Source organism: Acomys minous (genome assembly GCF_964271855.1).
Source record: "Acomys minous genome assembly, chromosome: 20".
NCBI classification, from domain to species: domain Eukaryota; kingdom Metazoa; phylum Chordata; class Mammalia; order Rodentia; family Muridae; genus Acomys; species Acomys minous.
The window spans coordinates 26,022,952-26,035,525 of NC_140502.1; the positions used below are offsets into that span (position 1 = coordinate 26,022,952).

At 55.2% G+C, this 12,574-nt stretch overlaps 3 protein-coding genes across 5 annotated transcripts; 1 reads left to right on the top strand and 2 right to left on the bottom strand.

Moving 5' to 3' along the window:
• Window positions 1-177: 177 nt before the first annotated feature.
• Window positions 178-6,709, bottom strand: LIN37 (lin-37 DREAM MuvB core complex component; the record flags this gene model as incomplete). 2 transcript variants are annotated; one of them, XM_084771276.1, is made up of 9 exons in its annotated part: window positions 6,477-6,704; window positions 3,256-3,331; window positions 2,193-2,243; window positions 1,775-1,804; window positions 1,616-1,701; window positions 1,362-1,528; window positions 568-708; window positions 407-480; window positions 178-326 (listed from the first exon to the last, which is right to left on the bottom strand). In XM_084771276.1, the coding sequence occupies exons 1-9, from the start codon at window positions 6,508-6,510 to the stop codon at window positions 245-247; spliced, it is 741 nt and encodes a 246-aa protein (XP_084627402.1). In that variant the 5' UTR covers window positions 6,511-6,704. The 2 variants fall into 2 exon arrangements, with proteins under 2 accessions (XP_084627402.1, XP_084627401.1); XM_084771275.1 differs by lacking the exon at window positions 178-326 and having other exon boundaries at window positions 403-708; window positions 6,477-6,709.
• Window positions 6,710-8,462: 1,753 nt separating this feature from the next.
• Window positions 8,463-10,360, bottom strand: PSENEN (presenilin enhancer, gamma-secretase subunit). Of its 2 annotated transcripts, none has more exons than XM_084771284.1 (4): window positions 10,208-10,360; window positions 9,940-10,030; window positions 9,241-9,345; window positions 8,463-8,722 (listed from the first exon to the last, which is right to left on the bottom strand). In XM_084771284.1, the coding sequence occupies exons 2-4, from the start codon at window positions 9,998-10,000 to the stop codon at window positions 8,583-8,585; spliced, it is 306 nt and encodes a 101-aa protein (XP_084627410.1). In that variant the 5' UTR covers window positions 10,001-10,030; window positions 10,208-10,360; the 3' UTR covers window positions 8,463-8,582. The 2 variants fall into 2 exon arrangements, with proteins under 2 accessions (XP_084627410.1, XP_084627411.1); XM_084771285.1 differs by having other exon boundaries at window positions 10,134-10,301.
• Window positions 10,361-10,396: 36 nt separating this feature from the next.
• On the top strand, window positions 10,397-12,560 carry U2AF1L4 (U2 small nuclear RNA auxiliary factor 1 like 4). Its single transcript, XM_084771278.1, has 8 exons — window positions 10,397-10,523; window positions 10,663-10,750; window positions 11,087-11,153; window positions 11,253-11,302; window positions 11,388-11,486; window positions 11,717-11,850; window positions 11,950-12,045; window positions 12,325-12,560. The coding sequence occupies exons 1-8, from the start codon at window positions 10,480-10,482 to the stop codon at window positions 12,407-12,409; spliced, it is 663 nt and encodes a 220-aa protein (XP_084627404.1). The 5' UTR covers window positions 10,397-10,479; the 3' UTR covers window positions 12,410-12,560.
• Window positions 12,561-12,574: the final 14 nt, after the last annotated feature.

Here is a 12,574-nt window from a genome sequence, read left to right on the forward strand (position 1 = left end):
GACACCTATTCCTGACCAACCAGGGCCGCCAAACCAAACTCAAATTGTACAAACACAGCAGTGTCTCCAGATGTGGTAGGCCAGCGAACCGTTGTCCTGGCTCCATTCCCAGCAGTTTCCCTGCCACCTCGGGCCGCCTACGATCAGTCCCCAATAAAAGCTCTAGAGACTTATCAGTTGTCTGGGCCGGAAAGGACGGGCGTGCACGGGCGGGGCAGGTTTATTGGGGCGGGACCTGGGACCATCACTGCCGGTCATACATTTCCCGCAGGATCTTCATACTTTCTGAGTAACGAAGCTGGTTCCGGTGAGACGCCTCCTTCCACCTGGGGAGGGAGAGGGAGGATTTGGCCGCTGCCGCAGAGGACCTGGAGCACGGAGAGGAAGAGGGACAGGGAACACTCACCTCTGGCGTATGCGTTTCCAGCGCTGCATGTTGCGATAGATGAGTGTGGAGGGAGAAGGTTCCGGCTCGGACGGCTGCAAGGACAGAGAGGCCCCGCTAGGCGGCCACGCCCTAGGCTCCCGCGGATGCCCTGAGGCCCCAGGCTGGCCCTGTGTACTTACTTCATCGTCAGGGGTACCCAGCGTCTCAGGCTCCAGTGGGGATGGGATTCGGGATCTGCAGGCATCTCCAAGTGGCCCGGGGGCTGTGGGTGGAGGCAGCTTGTACACATCGCGGCTTTTGCTGTTGATGACCTCTGAACCCTGGGGAGACAAAGCGCCATATGAGGCCCGAGAGAGTCAGAGCAGAGGGCTGAAAGTACATGTCACCCGCCCACCTTTCCCAGGGACACAGACATGAGGGGGCTACCTGCAAACCGGTACTTGGAGGAGCACAGCAGAGGCGCCATGTCCTCCTGTCGGCCTGAGAACCTTGTCTACCCTGGCCAAGCCCAGGGAATTCTATCTCATCTGTCAGCCGGGGGAGGGGTGGGGTGGGAGCCAAAATGGCAGCCCTAAGGAATTGTCCGGGGGGTGTCATGTCTATTCTTATCTTGAAAGTCCCGAGGGTCAAGTCATATGTCTGCCCCAGGGATCCCGTCATCTACCCTTTCGGGCCAGATGGATTCCGAACCCCCACTACCCTCCACCCAGCCCACAGGGCCCGCGCTTGGTAGCCACATCTGTTTGCAGCCCTGTTCAGCCCTTTCTTTCTTGGAATTCCTGTTTCCTAGGAAGCCGCCTCTGTCCAGCCTAGGGACCTCTGTCCCTACTCCTCGCCGAAGGGCACAGAGCTGTGTGACCTACTTGATTCCGTATTCACTTGGGGAGATTATCCACTGCTAATAGGGGAGGTCGTGAGCCTAGCCCCCCCTGCGCTCTCTGGCCTCTGGGTCAGGACCCAACACCTGTCCCACCTCTTCATCCTCAGGCAGGGGGGGCAGTGGTGAGCTGGGTGAGCGCTCCCGCTCTCGCACGGAGGGGCTGTTGCGCATCCAGGCGCGGCAGATGGGGTACAGCGGCGTGTTCTCGCTGAACTGGGCCAGGTCCACACTCCGGTCAAACAGCTTGATCACGTAGGTGTCTGGGGTGAGAAGGTGGGACACAAATGAGCCCCTGTGTGGTCGCTGGCTCTATGCCCGCCTGCCTTCCCTGTCCCCTGCCTACTCACTGGACCTCTGAGGACCCCCCTCGGCGAGCCCATCCTCCATCTCCCTCCTCTTCTTCCTCCGCTGGTGGGGGAAGCGGGCGGACGGCCTGTGCGGAGGTGAGTGTCAGGCCTGGATCTGAGGACTGGGAACCTTTAGTGGGCTGGGCCTGGCCGCCTTACCTTTTGCCAGTGGCAGCGATGGAGCAGTCTCTGCAGGGAAAGACAGGGCGCCAACAGGCTTAGCCTTTAATAAACATCTGCGCACGCGCTCACACACACGCACACACACATGCCGCACACGCATGCACACACGCACAGGCATGCACACTCCAAAGCAGGGGTGATGTAGTTCATTGATAGAGCATTTGTCAGCAATGAGCAAAAGCCCTGGAGTTCAATCGTTAGCACTGAAAACAAACAAAAATGTCTGGGGGACTACTGGTACCCCTTGGGCCTTGTGTCCCACCAATACCCGCAAGGTATTAGCCACATAAGCCGCGGGTATCTCTGTCCATGGTCATGTAAGATGGTCAGGACTTAAGGGGAGGGGAGTTACCTAACCCAAACCCTCAGGTCTAAGTCTCAGCAAAGCCCTTACTTGTTGTGTGTGTCTGACGGGGTTTTGCCAGGTTCTTCATCCAAACGTTCCCTGGGAGCAAGAAAAGCGCTTATTGGCTTAGGGTAGCACAGGCCCAGAGTGTGACGACACTGAGCACATCTCTCACGACGTCAGCCTCTGGGCTCCCACCCAGATCCCCCCAACAGTCAGAGACAGTTCCAATGCAGGTCCTCTCCCTCCTTTGAGGTCCCCCAGGCTGGACCAGAACCCAACACAGGCCCCTCCCTCCTGCGAGGTTCCCCAGGCTGGACCAGATGCCAACACAGGCCCCTCCCTCCCGTGAGGTCCCCCAGGCTGGACCAGATCCCAACACAGGCCCCTCCCTCCTGCGAGGTCCCCCAGGCTGGACCAGAACCCAACACAGGCCCCTCCCTCCCCCGTGGTCCCCCAGGCTGGACCAGATGCCAACACAGGCCCCTCCCTCCCGCGAGGTCCCCCAGGCTGGACCAGATCCCAACACAGGCCCCTCCCTCCCGCGAGGTCCCCCAGGCTGGACCAGATCCCAACACAGGCCCCTCCCTCCAGGTCCCCCAGGCTGGACCAGAACCCAACACAGGCCCCTCCCTCCCTCCAGGTCCCCTAGGCTGGACCAGAACCCAACACAGGCCCCTCCCTCCTGGGAGGTTCCCCAGGCTGGACCAGATGCCAACACAGGCCCCTCCCTCCCCCGTGGTCCCCCAGGCTGGACCAGATGCCAACACAGGCCCCTCCCTCCCGCGAGGTCCCCCAGGCTGGACCAGAACCCAACACAGGCCCCTCCCTCCTGCGAGGTTCCCCAGGCTGGACCAGATGCCAACACAGGCCCCTCCCTCCCGCGAGGTTCCCCAGGCTGGACCAGATGCCAACACAGGCCCCTCCCTCCTGCGAGGTCCCCCAGGCTGGACCAGATGCCAACACAGGCCCCTCCCTCCCCCATGGTTCCCCAGGTTGGACCAGAACCCAACACAGGCCCCTCCCTCCTGCGAGGTTCCCCAGGCTGGACCAGATGCCAACACAGGCCCCTCCCTCCTGAGAGTTCCCCCAGGCTGGACCAGATGCCAACCTGTCCATGTGACTCTTCTCGAGCAGACACTGAAGAACGGCGTCCAGCTGGTTCCGGGCTTTGGCCATCTCCATCTCTGAGGGCAGAAGGTAGGAACCAGCTAGCTCCGTGCGGACATCCCGTAGCCTCTGTGGGAGGTGATCCTACGGCTGCCCGTCTGCTCCAGGCACCCTGAAGGAAGCTTTACCGCCACTTGGTGGGCAGACAAACTCAAGACAAGACCTGGGCCGACCTAGGCAGGAGCTGAGGGCGTGGCTCCTGCCATTGCTCCCAACAGCTACTTAGGAATCTATGATCTGGACACCTTCTGTGGACAGCCCTTAGGGTCTTCCCACTGGGCCCTACCCCAGGTCTCTGAAGCTACCCCGCTTTCCTGGATTCCCACCATGAAGATGCCTCGTCAGCCCAGAGGCTCCTGACTCACCACGATATGCCCTGGATGTATTCCCTCCCCACCTTGCCCTTCCCCCCGCCACTCAGCTCCTAGCCTCAGCCTCTTTTTCTGACCCACTGTCCACAAGGGGCACAAAAGAACCTTCCAGAAAAGAAGGCCAAGCCTAGCTGGGCACAGTGGCATATGTCTGCTGTTTCCACACTCTGGAGGCTGTGGCAGGAAGAGGGAGAATTCGAGGCCAGCGTCAGCTACATGAGACCATGTCTCAGACAGTAAACAAAACAAGTATCCAAAACACCCAGACAACCAGCCTGGCTTTTGTCTTCCCCAGCACAGAACCCTTCAGGATCCCACAATTCTGACCCCAAAATGAGGTCTGTACTCAGCCTGGCTTTCCAAACTACCCTTGTCTACCTGCTGCATAGCTGTGGCTCCCTCCACTTTATTTATTTATTTATTTATTTAGGTTTTTCGAGACAGGGTCTCTCTGTGTAGCCTTGCCTGTCCTGGACTCGCTTTGTAGACCAGGCTGGCCTCGAACTCACAGCGATCCGCCTGCCTCTGCCTCCCGAGTGCTGGGATTACAGGCGTGCGCCACCACCGCCTGGCTCTTTTTTTTTTTTTTTTAATACTCTTAGGCTGTCCTGGAATTTGCTAAACAGACCAAACTGGCCTTAAATTCAGAGACCTGTCTGTCTCTGTCTTCCATGTACTGGGATTAAAGGCATTTCCCAACACAAGCACCCCACCCCACCCCCGTTATCTACTAAAGTTTTGCTGTTGGGAGTGTAGGGTTTGCTTTTGTTTTTTATTTTGGGGTGCACTTTTACCAACTCACTCCTTGTTCAAAAACCTTCCTAGACCTCCCATTTCCCTCAAAGGAAAAGTCAAAAGTCCCTTCCTGGACCTGCAGATCTGTCTGCCTCTACTGCTTCTTTGCCTCCATGTCTTCACTGCCCCAGCCACCCTAGCTTGCTCTCTGTCCCTCACACTGACATTTCCTCCCTGAAATCCTGGGGTCCAGTTACTTAGGGGCTACCCCACCAGGGTCTAGGATAGAATCCTGGGGACCAGCACGTGCTAGTCAAACAATCTACCACTGAATTGCACCTTCAACCCCTATCTTGCTTTAGGTAACACTTATCCCATTTAACACCTTACATCAGCATTTATTGTCAAGCACTTTTTAAAAAAAACTTTAAAAAACATATACATTTATATTATTACACATATGTACAATAAACTACCTACAGAAAGAATAAACCGTGACACAATCAGGAAATATATGAATGCTACCTTCTTAGTGTTTTGGCTATTTGTATTTGGCAGCCTTGAAGAAGACACTTCTTTCCTAACTTGGTGCATCTAAAATTCTGGATGTAAATCGATCTCCATCACATCTTGTTATTATCAACTTAAAACATCTCTCTAGACCTAAAAACATCTTTATCCCCTAAACAACTAAGCTTCATCGTAAAACTAAGCTACCTAGGGCTGGAGAGGTGGCTCAGAGGTTAAGGGCACTGGCTGCTCTCCCAGAGGTCCTGAGTTCAATTCCCAGCAACCACATGATGGCTCACAGCCATCTATAGTGAGATCTGGCGCCCTCTTCTGGCTTGCGGGTGTACATGCAGGCAGTGTATACATAACAATAAATAAATAAATCTTAAAAAAAACAAAAAACAAAACAAAAAAACCAAAATAACTAAGCTACCTGGTCTTCAACTCCGTCAGAGACTTGAGAAGGAATAAACTTGATTACCTGAGTATACCGGGAGTGCAGGTTTAGTAGCTTTCAAGTGAGAAGATGACAGAGACAGTTGGCTACCTGATCAGTCACCCAAAACTCCCTATAACGTTGGGGCACCATCTTCAGCTTTATGGTCCAATATATCTGTGAGGCAGGAACTGTGGAGGACTTGCTTACCCTGTCTTGGCAGGGTTTGGCCGTCGACTCTGCCTGCATCCGAGCTTGCCACCCCCCCACCCCACCCCACCCCCCTTTTTTTTAAAGGCAGAATTCTGCCTGTGGCAGAAACGAGGACATTTTTTGCCCAGTGGCTTGTTTGCCACCTTTGAAGCCACCTCCATAAGGAGGCTCTTTGATGCTCATCCTGCTATCGATCACCTTCTTCAGGGACACTGTATCCCCTCCTCACTGCCCTTCATGAACTTGAGGCTCACGCCACGACTGCTAGCTAACTCGCTCACTGATGGCCACTGTCAGAATGGGGAAACTGAGGCAGAAAAGGAAAAAGACCCCTTCTTAAAGAGTCGGGGGGGGGGGGTGGCCGGGCGTGGTGGCGCACGCCTTTAATCACAGCACTTGGGAGGCAGAGGCAGGTGGATCGCTGTGAGTTCGAGGCCAGCCTGGTCTACAGAGTGAGTGCAGGACAGCCAGGGCTACACAGAGAGACCCTGTCTCGAAAAACCATAAAAAAAAAAAAAGAGTCGGGGGTGGGTGGGTTCCAAAGCCCAACACGGCCGGAACCACCTACAGCCCGTGGTGGCCACGCTACGCGTGCCTTGTCAGACCGGCTGCAGGGGAGATGCGCACAGTGTGCCTCCTCTTCACGGGTAGTAGCCCACAGTGTGCCTCTTCACATAACCCCAGTCGGCCCAGCGCGGCGGCGCACGCCTGGCAGAGGCAGGAGGATCGCTGTGAGTTCGGGGCCAGCCTGGTCTACAAAGCAAGTCCAGGACAGCCAAGGCTACACAGAGAGACCCTGTCTCGAAACACCAAAAAAAAAAAAAAAAAAAAAAAAGGAAAGAAAAAAGAAAGGGAACAGGAAGCCACGTTCTGGTCTCCTGGGCCCCAAGTCCTCACCTGATTTCTCCACTTTTACCTTTACCGGGAACATGATTTGGGGTCCAGGTCTAATTTCGCCTGGATGAGAAGAGCTCAGATGGGGCGGGGCGGGGGGGGTTCACAAGCCGAGGAGGGAGGCCCGGCAGGAGAACGTCCAGGCTAAGTGTGGGTACCACTGCTTCTGGGGCCTGAGCGCTGTCCAGCGGCTACACTTGCCCTTCCTTCCAGGCGGGGCCCCCTTCGGCAGCCGCGGCCTCCCATTGGTTAAGGAAAACGCCAGTCCCACCTGCTGGCCAATTGACGGCCCGTGCTATTGGCTCCCAGCCTGAAGCTCCGCCTTCCCGTTTCCGGAAGCAAGCCAACGACAAGCCGGGCACCTGATGGGCGGGGTCGGCAATTCAAACTTCCGAGGCTCCAGAAGGCGGTAGCGCCGCGCAGGGCACCGTGGGAAACAAAAAGGGTAGGGCACCGCAAGGCTCGTCGGGATTTGTAGTCTTTTTTTTTTTTTTTAAATTATTTATTTATTATGCAGAAGAGGGCGTCAGGCCACAGTACACAGGTGGTTGTGAGCCACCATGTGGTTGCTGGGAACTGAACTCAGGACCTCTGGAAGAGCAGTCAGTGCTCTTCACCCCTGCGCCATCTCTCCAGGCCCCGTAGGGTTGTATTTGGAGATCCCTAAGAGGAAGACCAATCTGGAGATGGGGTTCCTCTCTTACAGAGACCTCGATAGGTATTAGTTACCTGCTGCTGTGTTTTGGGAGCAAAATCTCATTTGTTTAAATATTAAGTGCAACCAGGTATTCATCCAGATGCTGAGGACCCTGCAATGAACAAATTAGGCAAAAATCCATGCCCTAAATTGGCTTTTTTCATAGAGACTAGAAGACAGCAAACAAGCCAGACATTCTAAATGAGATGTAATAGGATCAAAAATATGCCTTAATATGGTCATAGGGAGCATCACGGTAGAATCTGAGATTTTATTATTATCGTTTCTCATTTATTTATTTATTGTTTCATTCTGGCTTGATCTAAAACCTGAAATCACTATGAATGTGATCCAAGCTGGCTCTGAACTCTCAAGTCCCTCAGCCTCCTAAGTGTGTGATTAATAGCACACTTACTTACTTACTTACTTACTTAATACCAGGGGATATGATGCTTCTTCTGGTCTCTATGGGCACCTGCATAAAAATGCACACACACACACACACACAAACACACTTATCAATAAATAATGAAAATCAAGCCTGGCACGTTGGTAGTTCAACTTCTTATGGAAAAATTTAAAAACCTAGCTGGGCATGGTGGCGCACACCTTTAATCCCAGCACTCGGGAGGCAGAAGCAGGAGGATTGCTGTGAGTTCGAGGCCAGCCTGGTCTACAAAGTTAAGTCCAGGACAGCCAAGGCTACACAGAGAAACCCTGTCTCAAAACAAAACAAAACAAAACAAAACAAAACTCTTGGCTATTTCTTCTGCTGAAGACCCTCCTTCAGAATGAGAAATGTCCAGCCTCAAATGAATTCTTCCTTGGCAGAAAACAAGAAAGCAAGTATTTTGAGCCTAGTAGCAAAGTGCACTACTAGCAAACCACACCCCCATTAAGAAAGGTGGTTTTTTGCTTTGTTTCTTCAAGACAGGGTCTCTCTGTGTAGCCCTGGCTGTCCTGGACTCACTTTGTAGATCAGGCTGGCCTCGAACTCACAGCGATCCCCCTGCCTCTGCTTCCCGAGTGCTGGGACTAAAGGCGTGCGCCACCACAGCCCAACTAGAAAAGTTTATTTTTGAAGTCACCACTACCAGTACAGGACAGCAGCCCCTCGTACAGGGCTGCACCATCCCTTTACCCTTCATCTGGCAGACAGGGTCCCTAAGCAGTCAAGTCCCTATTTCAGAAGGATAATTAAAAAAAAAAAATCCATACAATGTGTGATGCGCTAATTGAATGCTGGCAATCACTTTATGCTTCTACCGCCAGAAGATGCCGAGAACTCAGCATTTAAAGTCAGGGTCCTTTATTGAGGCAGATGGGGGAAACAGTCTTCAGGGTTGGAGAAAGAGCGTAGGGCAGAGAAGCCTACCCTGGGAGAAAGGACAGATCACCAGCTCGAGGAGACGTTAGGGAGTGCCCAGGGGAATAGTGAAGGACAGGTAGTCCCCCAGCGCACCCCAGCGAGGCCGGTAGATCTGGAAGATGGTGATCCAGGTGGTGAGGACAGTCACCCAGAAGAGGAAGCCCACAGCTGAGCGCCAAACATCTATAAGTTAGAACAAGAGAGGGAAGAGTTGGCCTCCAGCTGCTTTGTGGGGAGAGTTGGAACCCGCCCCCCCCCCCCAACAAGGCCAGCCCTTTCATCTCTGCCACAGACCTCCCAGAGTCCTAAAGCCTCCATTGTAAATTGTTTTTGTTTTGTTTTGTTTTTTCCGAGACAGGGTTTCTCTGTGTAGCCTTGGCTGTCCTGGACTCACTTTGTAGACCAGGCTGGCCTCAAACTCACAGAGATCCTCCTGCCTCTGTCTCCCTAGTGCTGGCATGAAAGGTATGCGCCGCCACTGCATGGCTAATTTTTTTAAACAACTATATTTTATTAGGAACTTATTAAACGAGCCTACCTCCCTTACAACCCTGCCTAACCCAAACAATAGGAAAAGGAGATTAAAGAACACAATAACGAAGCCTTAAGGATTTCAGTTCTGAGCCAGCATCCCCTTCCAAAACTACCCGCCTTCCTTTTTTTTTTTTTTTTTTTTTTTTGCTGGTGCCCTGCAAACTCACAGCCTTTGATTTGGCTCTGCTCTGTGTAGGCCGGGGCGAGGAAGGCCTCTCTGAAGAACCAGAAAATGTTGACCAACCAAAGAAAAGGCAGGAACGCAAATCCACCTGGGGTCGGGTGGGGGAGAAAGAAAAAAAGAAAACAAACACCCAAACTTTAGGGTCTTTCCGATTAATCCACACTTTAGGAGGTGCGGTTGGATGGAAGGTCCTCTTCCCTAGTTCAACAGATCTCCGCAGTTGGGGGCTGAGGGTGGGTGGGGGCTGAGGGTGTGTGTGTGTGTGTGTGTGTGGTGTGTGTGTGATCTACGGATCCAGGAGCCCCGTTCCTCAACTACCCTTCAGGTCCTAGGCGTTCGCTCTCTCGTCATTGATCACTGGGCCTCAGTTTCCTCTTTCCCGAGGTGTCTCTTCTTGCGGACAAGTCCACGTCCCCGGTTGCATTACCCGCTAGACCTACGCCTCCAGCCCCATGTGTCCTCTTGCCTCCGGGTGCTCTAATCCAGACCGTGCCCCCCACCCCAAGCCCCCTCTATTTACCCTGAAACCTTGGTAGGGGGAAGATGGGGGCGAGAAGGGAGGAAGGGGGAGGGGATGGAGGGGCAGGATCGGGGGTGGAGGGGAGGTAGGACGGGGGAGGGGAGGAGGGAGGGGAGGAAGAGGAAGGGGATGGGGGCAGGATGGGGGGGCGATCGGCCTCACCTAGGTAGTATTTCCGGCACAGGTTCAACTTCTCCTCATTGGACACCCGCTCCAAATTCATAGCTGCGCTGGAGCGTGGTGGTCCCAAGTCCTGCAGAGCGAGACCCAAAGGACAGGGGCAAAGATCAGGAACAACTACGCCCCTGTGGACCACCAACTGATGAAGAGGAGGGAGGGCTGGCTGCGATGGGTACCTCCGCTCCCTCGCTGGCGGGGCGAAAGGACTTCCTTATCTAGTTAGGATATACGAGACAGCTGCCCAGCTCACCGATGGAGGCTGATCGCTTCTGCCTGGGATCCTTTTGCCGGGAGATGCCTCAGGTTTTTTGCGGAGTTTGTGTTCTTTTTCTTTCTTTTTTTTTTTTCTCTCTCTCCCTAAGCTACACTGTGCGCATGCGCCGCCAGGGAAGGGCCGGCCGGCTCCCAAGGCGCGTGCGCAGTCCGCGCCGCAGGCAGTGACGAATTACACTTCCCAACGTTCCCGAGCAACGGAAGTGACGCACGGAGCAGGCGCGTTGGAGCGTCCGGGTTTAAAAAAAAATGGCTGAATATTTAGCTTCGATATTCGGGACTGAGAAGGATAAGTGAGAATGGGGATGGGAGTGGCCACTCAGGGGAGCCGGGGCAGTTGGGTCCTAAGGGGCTGGGGCGGACAGGGCAGCGTTCGTGGGATGCCCGGCCTTCCCGGCCCTCGGTTTACCTCTGTCTTTGCACCTCTTCCAGGGTTAACTGCTCTTTTTACTTTAAGATTGGGGCCTGCCGGCACGGGGACCGGTGCTCCCGACTTCACAACAAACCGACTTTCAGCCAGGTGAGACCCAGACTCACGCCTCCCCGCTTTTCATCTGCTGCCCATCAACCACGGGGGTCCCGCCTCTTCCGGTTTCCTAAGGCCAATCCTACCCGACCTGGCCCCCCCTTCTCTAGGTAGCGCCCCACTTTCCGGGGCCCGGGCCACGCCCCCCCCCTGAGCACACGGACCACGCCCCCAGGTGGCTTCTTAGGAGCAAGCGACAAGCGTCTCTGACTTGACTCCGCCGCTTTACATCTCACACGCCCCCCTGCCCCCCCACCGCCCCCCCACTTCATACACACTCTGCACGCTGCTCTCTGCCTCCTGAGCTCAGGCCTCTTAAATTTTGTTCAGACCATAGTCCTGCTCAACTTGTACCGGAATCCACAGAACACAGCCCAAACCGCAGATGGATCACACTGTGAGTAAGGGGGCTGGGCACACGGGCGGCCCCCCACCCCCCCCCCCACCTTCCAGCAGTTTCCCACCTCGTTTCCCTCCTCCGTCTCTCCTCCTCCAGGTCACGTGAGCGACGTGGAGGTGCAAGAACACTATGATAACTTCTTTGAGGTGAGGGTTGCCAGGGTAACGGGGTTTTCCCTGTGCCTCAGACCTTCGCTTGAGCCCCTTCCCCCTAACCACCAATCTTCCACAGGAGGTTTTCACAGAACTGCAGGAGAAGTATGGAGAGATTGAAGAGATGAATGTGTGCGACAACCTTGGCGACCACCTCGTGGGCAATGTCTATGTCAAGGTGCCTGTTGCCCCCCGCCCCCCCCCCCCCCCCCCCCCGCTTAGAGCCCAGAGGTGGTGGAAACATTTCAGTGCCCCGTGGCCGCCACTGAAACCTCATAACCCGAGCATTATCACTTAAGCCGAGTCCGGCCTCAGAGCTGACCAGGCCCCCCCCATTCCCCCAAGATGACCAGCCCCCCCCACAAGATCTTTAATTTCACAGCCCATGGTCACCCGTTCCCCCCTCAGTTCCGGCGGGAGGAGGATGCCGAGAGGGCCGTGGCCGAGCTCAATAACCGCTGGTTCAACGGGCAGGCTGTGCATGCCGAGCTGTCCCCCGTCACCGACTTCCGGGAGTCGTGCTGCCGGCAGTATGAGATGGGGTAAGGCGGTGTGAGGGTGGGCCGGCCGCCGGAGTCCCAGACGCGTGAGGGTGAGGTGGGGGGTTGTCAGTGGTAACAGCCTCCACTGCCCGTCTCCAGGGAATGCACCCGAGGCGGCTTCTGTAACTTTATGCACCTACGGCCCATATCCCGGAACTTGCGCCGGCAGCTCTATGGACGAGGACCCAGGCATAGGTACCTCAGGCCCCGCGGCTTAAAGATGAACTTGAGCCCCAAGGCTCTTGTGTCCTAAGTACAGTTCTCAGCCCTGCCTGGAGAACAGTTCCTTACTCTCAGTGCCCAAAACAGTGTGAGCCCCAAACCCAAGACCAGCCTGAGTCCCCGTCCCCGATCAAGTCCCAGTCCTAAAGTGACAGTAACGTCACCCTGTCCCTAAGAGACAAGCCTGGAAAAGTCTTCACACCACTCCTAACTACTCCTACCCGTCTGTGTCCCTGCCCCTCCTACTTCCAGGTCACCCCCAAGGTCCCATACAGGCCACCGTCCCCGAGAAAGGAACCGACGGCGTTCCCCAGACCACCGGCACGGTCGCTTCTGAGACTGACGCCCGTGGTCTTCACCCCGGGGCGTGGATGCTCCCGTCAAGCCCCTTCATCCCAGCCTCAAGCTTCATAGTGCAGCCTGTCCTGTCCCACACTGGAGCCTCCTCCTCCGCCCCTCCTCCAATAAAGCTTATGAAGTTTGTCTGACGGAGGTCTGTGGT

Excerpts from the sequence above, each read along its gene's own strand:
- PSENEN (XM_084771284.1), bottom strand. The coding sequence starts at position 10,000 with ATGAATTTGGAGCGGGTGTCCAATGAGGAGAAGTTGAACCTGTGCCGG. Across the intron at positions 9,346-9,939 it reads GTGCCGGAAATACTACCTAG|GTGGATTTGCGTTCCTGCCT; the intron begins GTGAGGCCGATC and ends ACCCGACCCCAG. Across the intron at positions 8,723-9,240 it reads GCAGAGCCAAATCAAAGGCT|ATGTTTGGCGCTCAGCTGTG; the intron begins GTGAGTTTGCAG and ends TCTAACTTATAG.
- U2AF1L4 (XM_084771278.1), top strand. The coding sequence starts at position 10,480 with ATGGCTGAATATTTAGCTTCGATATTCGGGACTGAGAAGGATAA. Across the intron at positions 10,751-11,086 it reads ACAAACCGACTTTCAGCCAG|ACCATAGTCCTGCTCAACTT; the intron begins GTGAGACCCAGA and ends AATTTTGTTCAG. Across the intron at positions 12,046-12,324 it reads GGACGAGGACCCAGGCATAG|GTCACCCCCAAGGTCCCATA; the intron begins GTACCTCAGGCC and ends TCCTACTTCCAG.